Below are 23,863 nucleotides of genomic sequence, written 5' to 3' on the forward strand. Positions count from 1 at the left end.
TAGATCAAGGGTAAAAACTCACTAGGGAAGTGCTGCCCAGAGAGATGGTCCAGGGACCAGTGCAGGAATCTCGAGGGCCAGGAAGGGCAGGGCATCCCGGGGACGCATCGTCCGGATGGCGGGGGTAGGTAGTTCGCGAGAGTGGGTCGGAGAAGCTGGGGAGCTTGAGGAAACTGTCCCAGGGGCCGGAGAAGCAGTCTCGAGGCTGCACCCGCTCTTCCTCGACCTCAGGATACAGAACCGGAGACACATCTCCCCTGGTAAGCGTGCGGTATTCACTGCGCATGCTCCCTCCGCACACGTCCCTCGATGCCCGCCCCTGGACGTACGCTGACGTCACGTCCGGCAGCGACGGGCCTTGTCTTCCCTGCCCGGCCGCGTCGCGTGCGGGTGTTCCGCTGCGACCGCCCGCCACCCCGCCTCCCTCACCCCTCCGCCGCCTCCTCCCCTCCGCTGCCCCTTCCCCTCTGCCGCCTCTCTTCACTTCCCCCGCAGTACCTGCTCCCGCCCCACGTGGTCTCACCTGTGCGGCCTCCTCGGCCCGCGCCCGCCTGCCGGCTTCGTTTCCGGGACCACTTAGCCACAACCGGGTGCGGGTTGCACTACTAGAGGTGAAGGATCAGAGGGAGAGGGGGACCTGGGGGCTTGGTCCAAGGCGTTTCTGTTTCCCATCTGCTGGACGCTCTCCATTACAACATTTCCTCCGGGAGGACGCGTTTGCGATTATAGCGCAATCTGAGAATGGGTGCTCTTAATCGACAGGGACTGTATCGCTGTGCAGCTTGTTTGGATGCTTCGCGTCAATAAATCCCTAAACTTATGCGTTTTCAAGTTTTGTAGTTGTATGTGTGTGTGTTTAAAGCATCGGGTGATTAAAGCCCTTTAGAATATCATTTTTTAAACGAATCCTGATCTGAACCTATGACCGAATGGTTCGTAGGATATCTTTTCAACTAGGAAGACCTTGGCTTTCAGGAACCCAACCTTCCTCTGGCCCATGGGACGTTTCAGGATTTTAAATAGCCGAGTATTTACTCTTTTTTTTTTTTTTTTTTGGCACCAACACTTTATGCATTGGGTAGGGGCAGTGCAGTGGTTTTTGGAAAATGTATTACACCCTTTCTGTTCCTGAAACACCAACCTAATTTGAACTTTCCTTGATGACTGACTTACTATTAATAGTAATGAAGGTTATTGTGAAAGGATCTGAGATCACTGAGCTTCTTGAGTTCTCATGTCAGATTTTAAATAATTTTTCCATCTCCAACTCTGTGGCCTCATTTGTCACAACCGGCTGCATTCCTGCACAGAGCAGGCTCTCTCCCAGTTTTTAACTTTATGTGGTTAATTTGTTACGGGGTTTGAAATTGATAACTGTATTTGATAGAATTTGTTTAAAGTAAAAAAAAAATAATAAGTTGAGGAACTCCTGGCTTTTAACTGTTTTTATTATGTCTCATTTTATGAAATATCCATTTAAAAAAAAGAGAGAAAGAAAGAAAATTTAAATCATCTGGAATTCTACCTAGAAATAACCATTGCTAACATTTTTGAATATTGTCTTCTGTTTTTCAGTGCATGAGATTTGTAAAAACAAAAACAGAATCAAACTCGGTACTATTGGATAATCTCTTTTACATGACATTTGTTTGTCTTCCCATTTTACTAATTTTTTTTGAACATTTGTAATGACAACAGAATATTCCATTGTATTAGGTGCTTTCATATGTAAAGTTGTAACCTTTTTGCAAGAATCTTGTGCCATCTATTTTAGCAGGTCAGAGAACTTTAGATTTACATCTTGGTTTTTGGCCAAGGTGCATAGTTGAGTTGCCATTAAGAGTTGTATAAAAGGAATGATTTAATATCAAGTCCCATGCAAAAGCAGGAGTTTATCAAGGTCTACCAAATTTATAGAAAAGGTGGAGAAAGTCATTGAAAAATCCTCCAATTCTTCCATCTTTGTTTCTAGGGTCACTTTTTCTCCTCTCTACTCTCTCCTCCAAGAGTGAAACATGACTGAGGACTCTCAGAGAAATTTTCGTTCAGTATATTATGAGAAAGTGGGTTTTCGTGGAGTTGAAGAAAAGAAATCATTAGAAATTCTCCTAAAAGATGATCGATTGGGTGAGTTTTAGAAGTTAAAATGAGCTGATTTGTTCTCGATTATCTCCAGATGTTCTGAAATAAATGTTACCTTAAATACTTGCAGAGGTTGCACACCAGTATTCACAACAGCATTATTCCCAATTATCAAGTGTCCGTCAACAGATGAGTGGATAAATAAATGAGGTATATACATACCATGGAATATTATTTAGCTGTGAAAAGGCATGAAGTTCTGATGCATGATACAACATGGATGAATCTTGACAACATTATGTCGAGTGAAATAAGCCAGATACAAAAGGACAGATAGTATATGATTTCACTTACATGAAATAATTGGAATATGCAAATTCGTAAAGTCAGAAACTAGAATATAGGTTACCAGGGGTTTGGAGTGGATAGGGAATGGGAGTTAATGCTTAATTGGTAGAGTTTCTGTTTGGGGTGGTGAAAAAGTTTTGGTAATGGATGGTGATGAAGATGATACAACATTGTGAATGTACTTAACACCTTTAAGTGTATAATTGAAAGTGAATAAAATGGGAAGTTTTAGGTTGGTTATGTATTACCAGAATAAACATTTAAAAGCCCATAAAGATTGATTGTAGTGATCAGTGCGCAACTATATGATGATACTATGAACAACTGATTGTACACTTTGAAGGATTGTATGTTATGTGACTATATCTCAATAAAATTGCATTTAAAGAAAAAAGCCCATAGAACTGTACAGCAAAGAGTGAACCCCAATATAAACTATGGACTATAGTTAATAGTATAATTGTAATATTTTTCATCAGTTGTAACAAAGGTCCCACACTAATGCAAAATGTTAGTAATAGGGAAAACTGTGTGTGGGGGGAGTTTGTATATGGGAACTCTCTACTATTGGCATGATTTTTTATATAAACCTACAACTCCATTAATTTAAAAATAAAACATGCAGAGGTACTTGTCACTTACTGTATGTTTTAGGGGTAGGATAACAATAAAATGGTATATTTTGAAAGAGGTTATGGGTTTTTCAAATTTGTATTTCACTAAGACAGGCCTCCTAAGTCAACCCCATTTTTTTCTCTTATTAGACCCATATTTTTTTCTTTTGTCAATTTTCAGATATGTCATCATAGCTTCTGAGTAAATTTGCAACAACTCTGGCCTGCTTTTCTTTTTTGGAAATACTAAGACAGCATTATATATTGACATTTTAATTTCTTCTAAGCCAGCAATTGTAAGTTCTATTCTGTTCTTGACCAAAGTAAAATACGCTGAACCATAGTTTAAAATAGCACTTAGTGTGCATAGAGTGCTTTTAAAGTTTCAAAAAGATTTCCCACCCGATCTTTGATCCTCACTCTGTGGTCGGTGGTTCAAGAAGTTTGTCTGGTGTTATTCTCCTGGTTTGACAGATAGGAAAACAGAGGTGCACATCAGCTGAGCATGTATGGTTTATTGGAAAATGGGGGATTTGAAGTCTGTGTGTGCTACTCAACTGGCTCTGTTAACTCAGTCAAGTCACTTAACTGCTTTGAGCTTCAGTTTCCTCATCTTTAAAATAATAACTACCCAACTGGCTTGCAATATGGGTTAAATGAAATACATTCTGTAAATAGTAACTTTTGGTAATGTTATAGGAAATAAAGTAATATGTGCATAATGTGTCTCCTATGCTATAAAATGCTAATTGGTTTTAAATAGCTAGTTGGCAAAAGACCTGGTCTAGAAATCAGACCAGTGAAGCCTTTCCCACATTTGGCTGACCATATGGTAGACCTTTCCTGAGGAAATGTCCTACTATACTTTCAGTTTTAAAAAACAAAATGCACATTTGCATATTGTGCTCAGCATGAAAAGCCTCACATGAACTGTTTTTTTCTTCCTCCAGATATCGAGAAACTTTGCACTTTTAGTCAGAGATTCCCTCTCCCGTCAATGTATCGTGCGTTGGTGTGGAAGGTGCTTCTAGGTACGAGATCTAAGAGTTGGAAGATTTGCCTGAAAAAATAATGAATGATGAGCTCATTTGTCATCTCATCAGTCAGAAAACAGAAGATTCGTTTAGGCCCTTTATTGAATATTGAGTCCTCTTCTGGAGACTCAATTACTGTTCACTCTGAAAGCTTTTAAGGAGGTGACTTCCACAGCAGGATGGTCAGTATTACTCTAGGAGTGTCCGTTTGTTAATGATAGAAGGGAAAGTAAAGTGTATTCCTGAGACAAGCTGTGGAAAGAACAATGGAGAAAGGAAGACCAGCTAGGCTTTGCTTTCAACTAGGCAACCTCGAGGAACTCTCCTTAGGGTCTCCTTTCTTACATCTGTAAAATGAGGATTTTGAGCTAAATTAACTCCTAGGTTTTAGCTCTAAACTTGTTAGATTCTGGGATTCCCAGCTATGGAGGTATGACTTCCTAATGAGCGCTATTAAAGTGGAAAACAGCTGGTGAGTTTTCACTTCCTAGAAGTGCGAATGTATCACTTCTCATGGTGGGTAGCTAAATGAGAAGAAAAACAGATCTTGCTCAGTTTCTGTGGAAAAAGAAAGTCTATCAGGTGCCACAAGTGACTGGCAGCTTCCTTTTGAGCCTGAGGATTTTTTTTTTTTCTTTTTTCTGTCATTGCTGAGCCTTCTGAAGAATAGAATACCCATTATCACCCTCCTTTCTTTAAAATTTTTAAGTTTGCTAGCTGTAAGATAGGGGTGAGAATAGAACTCTATGTAGAATATGAACTGTTACTGTGATTTATTGGGCAGCCCATGTGTATCCATTGCTAGGCTGGCTAGTTTTCTTCAAGTGTATTAAATGATACTAGGATTCCCCTGTGAGGTAGGCATCAGTACCCCGATTTTCCAGATGGAGAAGAAGACTCTGAGGTTAAATAACTTGCATAAGGTCTTATAGCCTCTAAGTGGCAATTTGAGCTCAGGTATATAAAGCCCAGTTGAAGGGAAGATGCTTATGGGCCTCATTGTCTGTTGAAAATATAATTTTGCTTTCAGGACTTAAGTCTGCAGACCTAAGTCTAATTAGGAAATATGGAGGCAGTGAGGGAATACAAGCCCTACTAGAAAACCACTGCATTATGACTTTCATGTTTTGTCTTTTGACAGTGTTTGCAGACTTATATTTCTGGTAGGTCGCTGTGCAGTTAAAATCTGTAGAAAAGGTGACAATTATTTTAGTTTTTCCCTGAGCATTTTTTCTTAAACCTTGGTGTTTCCAGTGACCTCAAAATAAATACCACCCAAAGTTGCCTTTTAGGTGGTAATGTTGATGATGTCCATTTCTGCTGGAAGTAGTAAGTAGTGGAAGGGTACAGTTATACCTTGTGGTACTTGCTGGGTGCCGACGCCTTTCTGGCTTGTTCATCACCTCTGTGTTACTTACATTTCTGTATCAGGTATGTCTTTGCTGTTGTTTTTGAGATGGTTAAAGGCACTGGAGATTCAGAGCTGTCACACAGGAGACAGGCTGGCTCTCTCTTGTGCAGTTTTTTTTTTTTCCATATAAAATCCTACAAAATAGATACTCCTTACAAAAACAGGTAGACGGTCTTAGTTTTTGTTTAAGCTTCCCATCTCTTGGTGCATATGCAGACAAACATGAAGATAGCTTTTCAGCCCTCCCTGCTCTTTCATGAAGGGAAAAAACTGTACAAGACACACTATTCAAAACCTTGCTTCCCTCCACCCTTCCCCCCAACACCCCCCAACAAAATATCTCGGAGCTCTTTCCTTAGAAGTTACACAGAGCACTTCCTCTTTCTGTTTTCTCATGGCCGCAGCTATATTCCAGTGTAAGGATGCATTATAGTTTATTTCACCAGATCCTAGAGCAGGTTTTTAATTACTTGGGGACCTTGGCATGCTTGCTTTCTGATACCATTTTGGATAAATATCAGAAAGAGACTCTACGAGCAGCTCTTAGAAAACAGGCTTGAGGTTTAACATGCGAAGTAGTTAAATGCCTCTGGGATGATGACGGTTCAAAGACAGCCATTTAATCTGTTTAGCCCAGATTTGGAGGACACTATAGTGTATTCCGTTGACTTTTCTGGAAGTCTCACAAAGAGCCCCATAGCTAAAATGAATAAAGATTTATGTCAGGGAAAGGAACATTTAAAGAAGCTTGATGCTAATGTTAACATGGCACCTATAGCTAGGAGAGTGTTTAGACCTTATCCAGCTGTTGTTTCCCAAAATGTTCTTTAGAGCCCTGGATCTGTGACACTTTGCAGCAAAAAGGGATCCGTCTTCAAATACACCAGCTAACATTTTTACTAGCTTAATGTGGGCCATGTGTTCTTCTAAGTGCTTTGTGTGTGTTAATTGGTTTAATTGTCCTGACAACCATGTGAGAAGGTATTGTTATTCCCATTTTTCAGATGGGGAAACTGAGGCATAGGGAGAGTAAGTTCCTTCCTGCAGGGCCCCCAGCCAGTTGATAGCAGGGCAAGAATTCAAACTCAGGACCTTTGACTCCAAAGTCTGTGCTTCTGTATAGCCATTACATTAAGTTTAATGAAGCTGGCATAAAGAAAGACGGTTTTCTTTAATGTAAAACTTGGAGCCTTGAAAATTCATTGTCACCATTTCCCAGTCTGTTTGACCGTGGTACCCTTCTTCTCACAAAGACTCTTGGGACGAGGGTCCTGCAGAAAACATTGTGTGAAATGCTTTTCCATCCCAGTTCCCACCTCTGACAGATGAGAGAATAAATGTCCAGAGGGATTAGCACATTTGTGAGAGCCCTGTAGCTGGGATGATCAGATCTGGGTCTAGAACCTGAGCTTCCTGGAGGCCTTTCCAGCAGTCTTTCCACTGTGTGTTTTCCTTGCCGTTTGTTTGTGGACAAAAGACGTGGTTCTTGCTCCAAGGCCTGGTGAGTAGGCATAATGGTTAGATGGGTTACTGAGCACAAAATGTCATAGAAATATAGTATAAGGGGAACTCATCAGTGAAGATTAGGATTTCTGTTGTCCTGAAGGTAGGATAGTTTGTGAGCAAGCTTTAATTGTTGGGGAAAGGAGGGATTTGATGCTCCGTTGGTGATTCTGAGATGCAGGCGCCACTGCAGACACGGGAGAGATGCCTCCAGGGCAGCCCCAGGCTGACAGCCAGAAATCAAATTAAATCCTTATTATAATTGATGTGGTGATTATCTTGCATTTCTATGCCACATTTATTCAAGGGCTTTTGTGACGCCATTACATTTGTCTTTAATCTCAATGATGTGATTGTAGTTCAAATATTGCTAGTATTTAAAAATTTTAGATTGTCTTATAGTGAGAAAGTCCTAAAAGATAATTTATATTGAAATTAAATATTTGTATGTGTTCTTGTCTAACTGCAATAGAGTGCTTTATTAGAGGAGGGATTCGGATTGATGTTGCAGTTTTGTGCTTTTTTTTTCCCCTTCGGGTCTCTGCAGGAATCCTGCCTCCACACCACGAGTCCCACACCCTGGTGATGATGTACCGCAAGGATCAGTATGCTGATATCCTTCATGCCTTGAAAGTCATTCGCTTCGTCAGTGACACCACCCCTCAGGCTGAAATCTATCTCCGTATGTATCAGTTGGAGTCTGGGAAGTTGCCTCGAAGTCCCTCTTTTCCACTGGTTAGTGGTTGCTTCTCTTTGACGCTTAACTGAACTCTTGACTGCCCCATCCTGCCAGTCTTTGATTACATCATATGTTGCCTTAGAAACTGTCAGTGTCTTCCCATTGTCCATAAAATAAAGACCACACATCTTCTCCTGGCACTCATGGTCAGGCACTGTTCCAGTTTGCTAATGCTGCCTTTATTCAAAATACCAGAAATGGATTGACTTTTATAAAGGGAGTTTATTTGGTTACAAATTTACAGTTCCAAAGCCATAAAAGTGTCCAAACTATGACATCAACAAGAGAATACCTTCACTGAAGAATAGTGGGTGACATCCAGAACACCTCTGTCAGCTGGGAAGGCACGCGGCTGGTGTCTTCTGGTCCCGGCTTGTGTTTCAGCTCCTTTCTCAGCTCCTGTGTGTCCTTAGCTTAGCATCTCCAAAGGTCGTTCTGTTCAGAACTCCAAGCATCTCTGAACATCTCTGTCAGCTTCCAAGCATCTCTCCAAAAGTCTCTCTCAGCTATTGTGAGCTCCATCGGTCTGTGAGCTCTGTTATAGGACTCCAGTGATTTAATTAAGACCCACCTTGAGTGGGTGGGATCCATATCTCCATGGAAACAATTAAATCAAACATTTCCACCCTAATCAACAAACTAATCAGTCTGCTCCCACAAGATTGCATTAAAGAATAGGGCTTTTCTGGGGGACGTAATATATCCAAACCAGCACAGGCACATTCCAAACCAATCTGCCTTTTTTTTTTCTCATACATTTTATTTTGAAGTGATTTTAAACTTAGAGAAAAGTTGCAAGAATAATATCAAGAATTCCCATATTCTCTTCAGCCAGGTTCCCTAGCATTTTACTATGTTCCCTAGTACATTATACTATATATACTTTGTCATTTTTCTGATATATATATATACATACACACACACGCATTTTTTTCCCCGAACCATTTGAGAATAAGATGCAGACATGATACCTCATTACTCCAAAATATTTCAGCTTGTGCTTCCTAAAGACAGAGACTCTCTCCTAGGTCACTACAGTCCAATCATCAAAAACAAGGAATTAACAATGTTAACATCTGATCTACAGACCCCATTACAATTTGATCAATTGTTCCAATAATGCCTTTATTAAAAGTAAAGTAAATTAAAAGTAGTCAATACAAATTCTGGGTCAAGATTCCGTAGAGGATTCCATATTACATTTCATCATCCTGTTACCTTCGTCTCCTTCAACCTGGAACAGTTTCTCTGTCTTTTCTTATTTTTCCTGACCTTGACGTTTTTGAGGAGAACAGGTAGAATGTACCTCAGCTTAGATTTGCCTGATGATTAGATTCAGGTTATTCATTTTGACATAGAGGTGATGTTGTGTCCTACTTGGTCTGTAATATCAGGAGGCACATGATGTTGATTTTTCCCATTAGTGGTGATGTTAACTTTGATCACATGGTTAAGGTGGTGTCTGCCAGGGTTTTCACCTCTATAAAGTTACTATTTTTTCCTTCTAGTTACTATATCCCATTGTGGGGAGACACTTAGGAATTACATAAATATCCTATTCTTATCAACCTTCCACCTACTAGTTTTAGCATTCATTTATAAGTTTTACATTTTAAATTTCTTTTTTAACTTTCCATTTGTAAATAGTTGTAGACATCAAAAAAAGTTGCAAAAATAGTAGAGTTCCCGTATACCTTCATCCAGCATCCCAAAATGTTATATCTTCTATATCATAATATATTATCAAAATCAGAAAATTAACATTGCTACAAATACTATGACCTAATCTATAGACCCTTTAGAAGTTTTGCAGATTGTCCTACTGATGTCCTTTTTCTGGTCCAGGTTCTGTTGGAGGATCACACACTTGCATTTAGTTGCCATGTCGTCTTAGTCTCCTTCAATCTGGAACACTTCCATTCCTTAGCCTTTCTTTGTCTTTCATGACTGACATTTTTGAGGAGTACTGGCCAGAGTTTCTCAATTTGGGCTTGTCTGGTGTTTCCTCATGATTAAAATCAGGTTATGCATTTTGGGCCAGAATACCACTGAAGTGTGACTTTGATATCAGCTGCTCACCGATCACTTAGTTCAGGTGGGTTGGTCAGAGTTCTTCACTGTAAGGTTACTATTTTTCCCTTTGTAATTAATAAGTAACTGATGTAAATATCCACACATTGATGATTCATGTCTGAATCAGTGTTTACTCTGCTGATTGCCAAATGGTGATTTTCTAACTTCTTCATTCCTTCTGCATTTGTTAGTTGGCATGCTTCCCCATTTATTTATCTCTATCAGTATGAACTTACAGATTCCTCTTTTAATCAGTAGGCTATAACCCATTACTACCATTATTTGTTTTGGTGTTCAAATTGTTCCAGATTTGCCCAGGGGGAGCTCCTTCAAGCTAACTCCTGTGTCTTTTTATTATTATTATTATTATTATTTTAATTAGAATACTTGTAGGTTTACAGAAAAATCATACAGAAAGTACAGAGTTCCATATACTTCACCCCTTGCCCCCTGTGTCTTATTCACTTGTTTTCTGGCATAAAAGGATATTCTAGACTCACCTTGTGCTTTCTCTATACCAGCCCTGTGATCAGTCAACTCTCTTTTGAATGGAGTGTGGTATTGAGAAACCAAGCACTAGATTTGCTCATTGTTCCTGGGTATCATTACTTCTAGACCCTCTCAGCAGACAGAGCTAGGAAACGTATGTCTATGTGCACATACACATTCATACAATCTATGTGTATTTACATATAGGAATATATGCACACATTTGCATGCATATTTACACATACCTATATGTTTATATATAGCTGTTTACCTCTGTATATTAAAAAACCCCGAGTTCACACCAAGTACCTCTAATTCTAATCCACTATCACAAGTCCATTTTATCCTTCACCCTTCCCATATTTGTAACTCCCTTCTCTGTTGGTAAGAAACTGGGTCCCATTCTCCTCTTGCTTTGTTGCTCTTCCCCCTGAATATAACCCACACCTCCAGCCTCCAATTTGGCCCTAACCTGCAAGCTCCACTGGCTTCATTGGCCCCTGGCTGCCTTCTCTGCCCTGACCCCCTTCTCAGCCTCAACCTTCTCCTTGGCCTTAACCACCAACTCAGCTTCAGCCCCACAGCCCCAACCTGCTTTTTTTTTAACGTCATCTTCAATAAACTCCTTACTCTAGTTATGTGGACTACTTGCTTTCTGCTAAAACAGAGTGACTTGTTCAAAACAGGAATTTGCCTGCAGCTTTGCTATTCCATAACATTTAGTTTATTTTTTTGCATACTGTGGGTTGCAACCTACCAATACAGCAAATCGGGCTTTGGCTTATTCCTTCTTTTCAAAGTTCATGATGGACAAACCTTGGAGCTAATAATGGTCACCAACTTTTATTAAGTTTATCAAGGGAGAGAAGGTCCCTGGAAATTACTGGAAGTCTTAATCTCCTTTAAATTTCCCTTGTCATTGGACAAGTGACTTTGGTAGTACTACACAAGTCCTGAAGTAACATATAAGTTAGGTTACCTTATCTATTTGTTCAGGAACTCTAAATAGTAGGTTAAGTGTCCACCTCGTCCCTCCCCAGCTGGTTGGTGCTTTAAGCCCAGACACCTTTGCTTCAGGTCTTGGGCAGACATTGTGTTTGCTCTGGGTTCTGCTGCCCTGCGTGTCACTAAACACTGAGCCCTGTGCAACTTCACTTGTCTTACCTGGAAATGAGAGTGTGTGACGATGCTCAGCACAGGGCAGGAACCCTTCAGCTGGAGGACATTGGTCCTGAGCTCTCAGCAGTTGGGGAAATGACTGGGCAGGGTGTCCGGGGGGAGGTCAAGAAAGGACACTTCCCTTTCCTTTTCCTGCCTTCTTTTCTTTTTTTCTTCCTCTGACACATTAGTAAATGCTTAGAAAAATTTATTTTCTATCATGCTCACTCTGTCACTCTTGACATGGTATTTTATAGTAACAAGTTGAAAGGAGGCCTAAGGATGAAATAATTTTTTTTTTAAATAGGAATTTTTATTTACCTTGGGATTTGGGGAAGAACTAGAAAGATATGTTTTAGTTTCTTTTTAACATTAAAATGTTTCCTCTATTAAATCCTAGAGGAAATGTAAATCCTAAATGTAAAGCTTTTTGTGTAAGATATGGTATTTGAAAACAAAATAGATTTTCAAATAGGATTCCAGTTTTTCTAAGATTTCTTTGTTGAAATTTACTTGAGGATTTACTTTCATGTTTTGAATAATGATATTTCACAAAGTTCGAGAAATGTCATTCTTCTGATTCCTAAAATTCTGATTCTAGGGATGTTTTTACTTTTTAGGTGCTTTAAGGTAAAACAGAATTCTTAAAGGTATATATGAACACTTTAACACAATGCTTTTGGAGTCATTTAATATTAGCAAATTACTATATTGACAAATGTCTCCAGTTATCACTTGTGCCATTTACCACATAAATCCTTTTAAAAGAAATTCTCATCTAGCACTGAGGAAATTTTTGGGCCGAAAGAGTCAGCACCTTGCTTAAGATTGATGTTTACTTTCTGGTGGCCAAAATGTTAAAATTTGGAAAATCCCCAAGTGCTCAGCCTGAAGCTTAGTCATTCACAAGCAACACTGATTTTGATAGCTTTCTTTGGTTATTCACCTTTTCCTCCCCCTTTGTCCTCTCTTTGATGATGGACTGTGTGCTTTTTTATTCCCCTTTGATTTATTAATGCAGCCTCTTTAAAAATTTAGGGGGCAAAGTTTTGCTTTTATTAAAGAAATATGTATTCCTCTCTTCTGCTGTCTCTCTCTTGAGATTTGTTATTCATCTTTCAGGAGCCAGAGGATGAAGTGTTTCTGGCCATTGCAAAAGCCATGGAAGAGATGGTGGAAGATAATGTTGACTGTTACTGGATCATCCGAAGCTTTGTGAACCAATTAAAGAACAAGTACCGGGATTCTTTGCCCCAACTGGTGAGGGATGGTTTTTTTTGGCTCTTGGGAGGTAGGGGTGAGCATTGGTACTGGAGATCTTCAGGAAACACTCTTATCTCCTGGTACTGCTACAATTACGAGTGGACCCTCTCTCGCAGGGGTCAGCAAACTTTCCCTGTAAAGGACCACATAGTAAATGTTTGTGGGCCAGGTGGTTTCTATTGCAACCACTCATCACCGCTGTTGTGCACAAAGGCAGCCATAGACAACATGTAAAAGAATGGATATGGCTGGATTTGGCCCACCGCAGGCCATAGTTTGCCAACCCTGGGTCTAGAATTCACTGGCTTTGTCTAGAATTGTGTCTGTGTTAAGATTTAAGTTTGGCTGCATATAATGGGAACCCCCCAAAAAAGAAATCCTTATTGCTTTCACTCATTAATCAGGAGTACAGAGGTGAGGCAGTCCACATCCTGGAGCTTCAGCTCCATGGTATGGGCAGGGACCCAGACTCCTTCTGTCATTTTGCTCCACCATTCTTAGTCAGGATCTTTGTGCTCATGCTCACAAGACGGCTGCTGGAGTGCCAGCCATGGCGGCTGTGTTCTAGGCAGGCATGAAGGGAAGGACAGCGACAAAAACAGAGTAGTAGAAGGGACGAGCCAGTCAAGTCTGTCTGCCCTGAACAGGCTTTCCTCTGCCTGTATTTCAGGAGCCAGGACTGTGTCACCTCATCACCCCTGTCTGCAGCAGAGGCAGGGAAATGTGTTTTTTTTTTAAGCCTTGCACATTGGGATCTCCCGTTAAAATAGGGATTCTGCTGGTGAAGAGGGAGGGGCGGATGGATGTAGGGGAGGTGGCTGGCTGTCTCTGCCATACCCTGACCTGGGAGTCCAGAGAACTGAATGGCAGTTGCTTCTCAGCATTACCCAGTGGCCCTTTGTCATTCTATTTTTCCAGTTTTTTTCTTGTTCCTTTCATTTTTAAAAATGAGTCTGTCTTTTCTGCTTTAAGTCCTTGAGCACTATATGAAAGTATTTTAAAAATATATTTACATTAAGTAAACTTTGCTTTTTAGAATTTTAAAGTTTGATCCATTTAATTTCAATAAACTAACTTAAGCATGGGATTGGAGTATAAATGAATATAAATTTTAGTTTCCTAATTAAATCAGGAGGTCTAAATTATACCATTATTTCCTAAGCTTTTCTTATTTAATATTGGAGTAATTCTGGTAGTGTATTGATAGCTTACTCTATGTTTAAATAATTCTTTATTTTTGATAACAAAATTAATAGAGGAGTAAATTTCAAAGGAAAGTAAATAACTCAGATGAATCCATTGTGCCCTTAAATCTGTACCAGCAGTTCCCCTCCCACCTCCCACTCCCAAATTCTACCCTCTTCTCAGAAGTAACCGCTGGCATCCCCTTGGTGTGTTTCCTTCTAGTCTATTTTAGGTGCATTAGGATTGATATATACCATATACTGTAAATGTACATCTATAGAATGAGTTTTTTTAAAAATATAAATAGTCCTTTATTGTATGTATGGCCCTAAAATTCATTGTTTTAAAACTTAAAATTTCTTGGAGAGCTTTCCAAGTCAGTAGAGTTACATCAGTGGTTTTCAGCCCGTATGCCCCATTACTGTCACCTGGGAGCTATTAAAAATTACCAGTGCCTTTTCTCTGCCCAGACCAATTAAGACAAAATCTCTGACGATGGAGTCCAGGCATTAATAGTTTCTAAAAGCCCAGGTGATTTTGAAGTGTAGTTAGGGTTGAGAGGTGAGTACTCATTTACAACTACCTTTTTTTTAATTTGCTCATAGTAGTTCCTGTTAGGACCTTGCCCGGATTTCATATAACAACTCAATACTGACAGTGAAGACCCCCTTGTGTGTGATTTTGTATATATTGTGTGAGTATATCTCTAGGGTAGGTAAAGTAAGTAGGATGCTTGATTGACCAGGAGACATTTAAGATTTTAAACTGCCAGATTGCTCACCCCAAGGCCATGCTTACTTATGTTCCCTGCAACTGATTATGAGCTGTCCTGCTTTTCCACACCTTTGCTAAATACTTGATGGTATCATCTCTTAAATTTTTGTCAGACTAAGAGAAAATGGCATCTCATTTTCATTTACAGATCCTCAGTTTCTGGTCGAGGTGAGCAGCTTGGCATCTATTTGTTGGTCATTTGTATTTGCCCATTTTTCTATTTTCTCGCTTGCCTTTTTCTTTTTTATTGGGAAGAGTTACTGATAATATTCTGGATATTAACTCAAATTAATCACTTTTTCTGCCCTTCTAAATTCATTGCTCAGATTATAAAGATTACATTGCATTAGAGTTGGTATTTACAAATCAGTGTCCCAAGCATTCAGATCATGGAGCTTCTTAAGGACAAGGATGAAGTTGGATTTACCTTTATATAGCTAGTACATGGCACAGTGCTTAGCAATATAGCAGAAAACATGTAGAGATTGAATGAAGCATCAACAGGGATACGTGATGCTTATTTGCAAATATCTTTGGGGATCTTAGATAGGCACAAATAAGGTCATGATGTAAAAATTTCTCTTTTTCTGTGAAATATGACTTGCTTCTGATAATTTTTCTTTCAGGGGAAAATATATTATCACCAGTGTCTTCCTACACAAAGTAAAAAGAGATAGTCTTTTACTATGGCTGTTAGTAGACTAAATAGAAATTGAGAGAAAAGATTACACTTTGAAATGAATATGTGTATATCAATTTAGTTTGTAGTATATAGGTATCATATTTTCAACATTCTGAATTATAGTACCTAGCATTATGTAATCAGTTCTCTATTTAATACTTCTGCCAGTAAAGAGGAAAAAAATTGACCTCTTGCAAAGTGCTGGCAAAAATGAATACTAGGGGATGATCTTTGTCTTTCTATAAGTGCTATCTAATTGCATAAAATGTAAATATTGTGTGACACCAGCAAAACATCTTCATTTGTCAAATATCACACCAAAATTTAAAAAAAAAATCCTTTTAAATATATATGTATATTCTGGATATTTATCCTTTGTCTGTTATATATGTTGAAAATGTTTTCTCCCTGTCTATTGCACAGATTTTAAGTTTTGATACAATTGGATTTAGCAATATTTTCCTTTTTTTTTTTTTTGTATCTTTCTTAGGAAGCCCTTTCTAATTCCAGGATTAAATAATGTGTTTCTTTTCATTTTCTTCTAACTTTTAAAAATATTTAAACATTTTTAAACTGAGCCCTTTAATTTGTGAGGGATGTATCTTTGTGACTGGCATTAGACAGTTTTAATTTCCTTCCTTTCCAGTTTACTACACCACCACAACTTCAACCCCCACTTCACTTCTCTTCCTGCTTCTGGTTAACAGTTACAGAGAATTTCAAGACAGACAGTGTGAAATTTGTTTTAAGTACTTCATTTTAACATCCCTGTTTTTACATATAAGGAAACTGAAGCACAGAGAAGTTAAGTAATTTGCTGAAGGTCACACAGTGAGTAGTAGAACTACCGCTTACACCATTTATTTGACAGTTGATCCTTTTTTTCACAGATTTGAAATGCCACTTTTATCATATACTGGATTTCCCTATATATATTTGTATCTGTTTCTGGATTTTTTTTTTCCATTGAACTATTTGTCTATTCCTAGGCCAGTGTCATGTGATTTATATAATACAGCTTTGTAGTAAATTTGATAGGTGGTAGGGAAAGAAAATTCTTTCTTATTGTTGTTCTTTTTCAAAACTGATTTGGCTATTCTTCAACTTTTTTTTTAGAAATGAATTTCAGATTCAACAAGATTCTTTTTTTTTTTTTAATATTTCTCTAAATTGTTTTTTTAATATTCATTTTATTGAGATATATTCATATACCACGCAGTCATACAAAACAAGTCGTACATTCGATTGTTCACAGTATCATTATATAGTTGTACATTCATCACCAAAATCAATCCCCGATATCCTCATTACCACACACACAAAAATAACCAGTAATAATTAAAGTGAAAAAGAGCAACTAAAGTAAACTGGGCACCCTTGTCTGTTTGTTTGTTTGATCTACTCAACCTGCCCTCTGTTGTTGGCTATTTCAGATGTTTCTAGTCTGTTGCTGTTATAAACAGTGCTATAGATTAATAGTCTTGTGCCTGCATCTTTTCATGTATTTGCCAATATATTTTTGACATGGATTTCCCACCTTTCCACTCATCCATCCACAAACTAGACAAAGGGGAGTGTGATCCTCATGCCCCCCCCAATCCCACTATCTCCCCTCATAAGCCACATTTTTATACAATTATCTTCAAGATTCATGGGTTCTGGATTGTAGTCTGATAGTTTCAGGTATCCACTGCCAGCTACCCCAATTCATTAGAACCTAAAAAGGGTTGTCTGTATTGTGCATAAGAGTGCCCACCAGAGTGACTTCTCAGCACCTTTTGGAATCTCTCTGCCACTGAAGCTTATTTCATTTCCTTTCACATCCCCCTTTTGGTCAAGAAGATGTTCTCCATCCCATGATGCCGGGTCTACATTCCTCCCCGGGAGTCATATTCCACATTGCCAGGGAGATTCACTCCCCTGGTCAACAAGATTCTTAATGTCCCCTAAATCTCAATGTCCTCATCTTTGAAAGAGGGGTTTATTTTAGTATGTACACCATAGTGCCTAGCACACAGTTTTAAATTATCTGTGAAGTTGTTTAACAAGTTCTTCAGAATGTATAAGAAGAGCTAAATTTCCTTTTGTGTTGCTGTATGATTTGGGCATCGAGTCATTTATTTAAACTTTCTCTTTAATAAAAGTGTTTTAAAATTTTTATTATTGTTGTGTAGTGGATCTCCTTCCTAGCTTCTTGTTAAAGTAGAGCTTCTATAATCTTATCTGTCATCTTTTCAAATGTTATGGTTTTACCAAATAGATTTGTCACCACCAAGCAGAGGTAGTTTTATAGTACTAAGGAAATGTGCATGTGATGTGATAAAAAATGATGGTCATTTGGCATCAAAGATGATAAGAATATACCTGCGTGATGATGAATCATAGTTCTGATTCATAGGAATACATCACAGCTTCTTCTCTCTGCACAGGCTTTTAGAGATTCTGTTCTTTGACAAGGCCTCTCATTCCCAAAGAGAATAGATGTTAACTTCAATGTGGCGTGGAAGGCTTCTCTTGTTAATCTCCTTTCAGAGCTGACTGTCCTTAAACCACTTCAAATTTAATTGCATTTAGTCATTAAAGTAAGTGAGCTTTCTTTCATTGCTATTGCTACAATTTTTTAAAGCTGTCTGAAAGAGAGGTTCTTTATAAATGCTATTAGTAGCCTCTTCCTGAGTTTCATATAAATTCCTCTTGGAATGGCTAAGTCAGGTTTTGCCTTCTGTTGATGATACATGTTTCCTTTTCTTCATAAAGAAGGAATTTGGGGTCATGGAAATATTGGAGGTAATCTAAATGGTTAGCAGTAGAATATACTTAACGGTTATAATAATCACATCTATGTTTGCTAAGTACTTAGACAATGTCAAGAAATATAAATATTTCCTTCCACTTAAAAGAAAACAATATATGCATATATGTTTGTATTCAACCTAATTCTTAGATTAAGCATATGGTACATATTTTTTCTCCACCCTACTGTTTTCACACGATATATGGCAGAGATCATGCCGTGGTGGTATATTGAGACATTGTATTCTCCTTCTCATGGCATACTGCTCAGTTACAGGTACATGCCCTGATGTACTCAACCTGCCCTCTGTTGTTGGCTATTTCAGATGTTTCTAGTCTTTTGCTGTTATGAACAGTGCTATAGATGAATAGTCTTGTGCCTGCATCTTTTCATGTATTTGCCGGTATATTTTTGACATGGATTTCCTAGAAATGCATGAGCTGAATCAGGGTAAATGCATATGCTATTTTGCTACATATTGCCAAAATCCCCCTCCCAGAAAGCATGCTATTTTGCATCATTGCCGCCAATATATGAGAATGCCTCTTTCCCCGTAGTCAATAGCTTTGGAATTCTTGCCATCTGACAATGAGAAATGATACCTTAGCATAGTTTTAGTTAGATTTCTTTTATTTTAAGGTAGGTTGAACAGCTTTTCATAAAAGAAGAGCTATTTGCATTTTTTTTCTATAGAGTTCTCAGCCTTTTTCTCTTTATTTTAAAAAAGCTCTTTTAATATTGGGGATATTAACCCTTTAAGGTTGTTAACCTGGGAAAATTTTTGCCCATAAAATATTGAGTGCAAAAAGCAAAATACTAAATTGTGTGTTCAGTGAGTGCAATTAATAAAGACAGAAAAGTGTGTATGTGTGTGTGTGTATGCAGGAAGGAAAATAAATGAAATGCTATACAACCTCAATATTACCAAAGATTATCTTTGGATAGCTGGATGATAAGTGATCTTTATATCTTTTTTTTATTCATTTATGTATTTTCAAGATTCTTATAATAAGCATATTATAAATTAGGAAATATATTTAGAAAAATTTGATAAGACATTGGCAAAAATATGTACATCAAGTGACCACAAGATGTCAATGAATTTCAAAACTTCATTCATTATATTCATTTACTTTAGCGTTCATTCACTCAGCAATTTATATTGAGTGATTACTATGCCAAGCACTGTGAGGAATTAGCAGTGAGCAAAACAAATACAGTGCCAGCCCCCACTGAGCTTATACTCTGATAAAGGAAAAAAGACAATAATTTTAAAGCATTCACTCACCTGTATCTTGTTTATTATTTGTACTGTCTTTTGGATGAAATTTCCCTTACTTTCAGACACAATATATTTTATACATTCATATATATATATGTTTTCATATATGAGTATAATATAATATTTAAATGTCTGTGTGTGTTTTTTTGCACATGTCACTTTGTGAAGAAAGTACATTCCCTTGACAGAACCAGTCAAAATTCTAGATAAGGGTTCCAGGGCTGGAGTCCTTTTGACTTTACTGTGGAGAAAACCTCCTTATTTGGAAAGTTGTATATATGTTCTTGAGAAGCTATGGAAACTGTTAAGTAGGGTAAGAGAGTTGGGAGAAACAGAAGAAAAGTGAGAGATTCCCTGAAAGGAAGAGGGAAGACTGGACGAGATATTAAATACGTGGGCCTCTCTTTGCCTGACTCACTCCTGTTTGTTCTGCAGGAGTCAGTGCTAAGGTCACCTCTCTGGGAAACAGCTTCTGGCTTCTGAAACTGGGGTTAGGTTTCCCTCCTGCAGGCACTCAGCACCCTGTGCTTATCCCCATGAGAACATTCATCATAAAGTAGAACCATTACCTCCTTACTTGTCCATCTCAACTAAACTGTCCACTCTTTGAGGGTGGGACTTTCTCTTATCTTTTACCCTAGTCCCTGTAAGAGCTCAGTGTGTCTGGTTGTAGTGGACCTTGTAAGGGTTAGGAATCGCCTCTTTGACAGAAGCACAGAGATACAGATGCTTGTCAAAATAAACATTTACATTTGCTTCCATGTCATGGGATTTGATTAGACTCTTCTGGATGGTGAGTACAGACTTGCAGGTTTCACCCTTTGGGTCTGTTCTTAGCCAGTGGACCCAGAAGCCTGTGCAAGGTGTATGTGGTTAGGTGCTGGCTTTGTGGGCTCTCTCAACCTTTCAGAGTTGGCTGCTGCTTAATCTTATGTGGCAGAGACTACCAGACAAAATCCAGGTGCTTTGTTCCTGTTGCTGCCAGAATATTGTCATGCTCATTTGTATTGGATGCAAAATCCATCTTCTGGACATCTCTGTGTATGAGCCTCCTTTGCACTAGTGCACAGCACTGCTCAATATATGTCAGTATATTCATGTTGAATGAATGATTGGAGGTGGGGGTAGCGGAATGCCAGAGGATGGCCGCTTAGTGTATATTCATGATTCCCCAGAGAAGGAGGTGATGGTAGATAAGATTTGGGTTCTGGCGGCTCAACAGGTGTCTGGGATTTTCCCAATCCCCAGACAACATCTCCATCTCTTTCTGCCTCATCTTCCTTCCTCCCTCTCCCCACTCTGGTTCACTCTATTTCTTTGGTCTTACCTCTTCCCCTTCTACCTTTTTGTCTATAGATGCTTTACTTTTCTAGACCGGCCAGTGATATCTGTGGACCTTTTTTAGCCCCCCAGAAAAACTGAATTTTGCTTTGGACTTTTGCCTTGGGCTTTTGAATCTGGTTAGTGCTGGCAGTAAGGACATGACTAACATTCTGGTTTGCCTAGCACTGTCCCAGTTTTAGCACTGAAAGTCCTGTGTCACAGGAAACCCCTAGTCCCACTTGGTTAGTTACCAAGTTAGCACTTACCTGGGAAAAGGCTGCATCACAAGCAGCTCAGATGATTCTGGTGTTTTGTTTCTAACACGTCCTTGCATTCAGAAAGAACACTTTTTTCATCAGAGTGTAATGTGAGGTGATGTTACGCCACAGGAAATGGGTATTCTCTCTTCCTGTTTTTATCTCTAGCCAAAGGCTTTTGAACACTACTTGAATCTGGAAGACAGTAGACTGCTGAATCATTTGAAGACATGTTCTGTGGTGTCCAGACTTCCTTATGACCTCTGGTTCAAGATGTGCTTTGCAGGATGCTTGCCTGAATCCAGTTTACAGAGGCAAGTACTTCTTTCGAAACTACATGGTCATCCCTCAGCATATGAATTTGCTTCAGAGCAATACCAGTAATCTGAAGCTAACTTCTCCAGCAGCTGACATAACAACACCTGATTTTGCTTATTGAAAATACAGTTAGGAAAATCGGGGGTCCTCGATGTGTTACATGCTGCTCAATATTCACACCTGAAACTGTCTCCAGGAGTTTACGTATAGATGTGGGCTTTTCTTTTCCAGAGATGTGTTAGACCCTAATCTAGAGAAAATCCGGATATTTATCCATCTCATTATAACATCTTTAAAGGAGCTGAAAGCAGTGAAACAGACTCAGCCTTTTCAGTCCGTTTCAGATATGTGGTCTGGTAAGACATGCTCACCACTCTGGAACAGGCAGAATGTGTTATGAGTTCTGGTCCCTCCTTTCCAAGGCTTTCTGATATAGGTGAAGAAAGGCTATCAACAGGGAACATTGCAAGACACTACACACCTGAGCATACAAAGGATAATACCAACTTTAAGAGTTGAAGGAATTATTATCAGAATAATTATTTTAGTGTGGTTGCAGGTCATTAACTGGCTCTTTAAGCCCTCAGAGAAGTTTAAGGAATCTGTCATGCAGAACTACTGGAAAATTAAATTAAATTTATATCATTTCATATGTTTTTTGTTGTTGTTCCTTCATATATTAGCATTATAAAATATTACTAAAATGCAAACTTTGGTTTTGGACTTTTCTTTCCCCAAAATGACTAGTTTTGGAACATGAGATTCATAGCAGAGCAATATTTTTCATTGATGTATTCTTTTTCCTTCCAACTTCTGATTGTGTCTAGGATAGCCTACAAATGACCAGTCTACTTTGTGGTTGTTTTAATGAGTATTTCACAATTGTTCTTCTCTGAAGTGTATCCTTAAAATAAGAGGAATAATTTGATTTGATTTGATAATTTGAGAAAACTAGTAACCATAAATTTCAACTCATGTAATTTTGATTGTAATCTCTTTATTTTTGTAGAGTTTGGGATAAAGTTGTAAGTGGATCCTGTAAGATCCTAGTTTTCGTAGCTGTGGAAATCTTACTAACCTTTAAAATGAAGGTAATGGCACTGAACAGTGCAGAGAAGATCACGAAATTTCTGGAAAACGTAAGGGTGCTTTGTTCTATTTGATTTTGAATCTAGAAATGAAGACAGTTTAGCAAGCCAGCTTTTCCTATTGCATTAGATTATTTCAGAGAAATAATATAGTATATTTTTAGATTCTAAGACTTTTCCCTTGAAAAATTTTGGCTTCCAGTTGGTCTGTGGATTGTAATTTGTGTCCTCTGGGGGTTCACACACTTAGCAGGCTCCTCCCCTTATGTCACTACCATGAAGCTCAAGCAAAGGAAAAGGTGAGATTTGTCACTTTAGGATGAGTAATTTTTATTCACAGGAAAAAAAGCCTGATGTTTTGGGGGAACTTTTGTAAGCCCTTTCATTTCTGTTACTTTCTCTGCTGTAATCCCAGTTGGGTTTTGTTAACATATTAATTTAGTTCATGCAGAGAAATGTCTAAATGCAGCTTTTCCCCCTCTGTCTTTCTACCTTTACCAAGCAAAGGGTAGAAATATAAAGACTTGAGGCCCGAGAGAACCCAAAAGCTAGTCGTTGTCTTTTTGAATCAGTCAATATTAACAGTAAGTGAACACTAAGTGAACATGCATTGAATAAATGAATCATTGTCATTTTAATTCATGGCTAACAGTGCCCGAGTCTGTGCTCAATAATTACCATAGATTATCTCATGTGATGAGCCTTTAAACTGCAGAGCTATTGCTCTCCTCCTTGACAGATTGAATCTGAAACAAGGTAGCTTAGGTAACCTGCCTAGGGCCTCACAGTGAATAGGCTGAGTAGGAGGATTTGAACCCAGAGCTGCTTAGGATGTCCTCAGTGACGCAGTCTGCCAGCCTCTTATGCTGCCCTCGCTGAAGAACAGTGAAAACTCCAGTAGAAATACGTTGTCTGCCGCGGTGAAGGAGGGAGACACCCTGAACCTTCATGAAGACTCTCTTGCTTGTCCACAGATCCCCCAGGACAGCTCGGATGCGATCGTGAGCAAGGCCATTGACCTGTGGCACAAGCACTGCGGGACCCCGGTGCACTGAGCCTGGGTGCGGGCAGTCGGCGGGCCGGCCGGAGCACCCCTTCCCGGGCTGTGACCTCCCAAGCTCGTGGAGAATGCCGTCTTTGCTCTGGTGCCCAAAGTTAAATTTTTTTCCCAGTAAAATTATTTAATTAAGATCTCCAGTGTTGCTGTGTGGTGGAGCAGCGTCTTGTGGTTGCACAGAAGTACAACGTTCAGCTCCGAATAGCGTTTTTAAAGGGTGGTTAGAAAATAACTCCCAGTTTGAAAAGCAGACCAGTCATCATGGGTGGGAGCGTTAATAAGCCGAGTGGAACTAATCCTGCCTGCCTCTCCCTAATTAGCACCCAGCTCCTTACTTTCTAAGGTCTATTTTTGAAAAAAAGAACAACTTCCTCTTGTTGACACTTCAG

At 38.9% G+C, this 23,863-nt stretch overlaps 1 protein-coding gene across 3 annotated transcripts; it reads left to right on the forward strand.

The window, feature by feature from the left end:
- Positions 1-391: 391 nt before the first annotated feature.
- On the forward strand, positions 392-23,608 carry TBC1D7 (TBC1 domain family member 7). 3 transcript variants are annotated; one of them, XM_037843274.1, is made up of 8 exons: positions 394-611; positions 1,973-2,127; positions 3,995-4,075; positions 7,540-7,727; positions 12,574-12,711; positions 21,180-21,325; positions 22,339-22,468; positions 23,392-23,608. In XM_037843274.1, the coding sequence occupies exons 2-8, from the start codon at positions 2,016-2,018 to the stop codon at positions 23,470-23,472; spliced, it is 876 nt and encodes a 291-aa protein (XP_037699202.1). In that variant the 5' UTR covers positions 394-611; positions 1,973-2,015; the 3' UTR covers positions 23,473-23,608. The 3 variants fall into 3 exon arrangements, with proteins under 3 accessions (XP_037699203.1, XP_037699202.1, XP_037699204.1); XM_037843276.1 differs by lacking the exon at positions 394-611 and adding an exon at positions 3,226-3,340 and having other exon boundaries at positions 1,998-2,127; positions 23,392-23,531; XM_037843275.1 differs by lacking the exon at positions 3,995-4,075 and having other exon boundaries at positions 392-611; positions 23,392-23,531.
- Positions 23,609-23,863: the final 255 nt, after the last annotated feature.

The sequence above is a fragment of the Choloepus didactylus genome, chromosome 7, assembly GCF_015220235.1.
Source record: "Choloepus didactylus isolate mChoDid1 chromosome 7, mChoDid1.pri, whole genome shotgun sequence".
Lineage (NCBI taxonomy): Eukaryota > Metazoa > Chordata > Mammalia > Pilosa > Megalonychidae > Choloepus > Choloepus didactylus.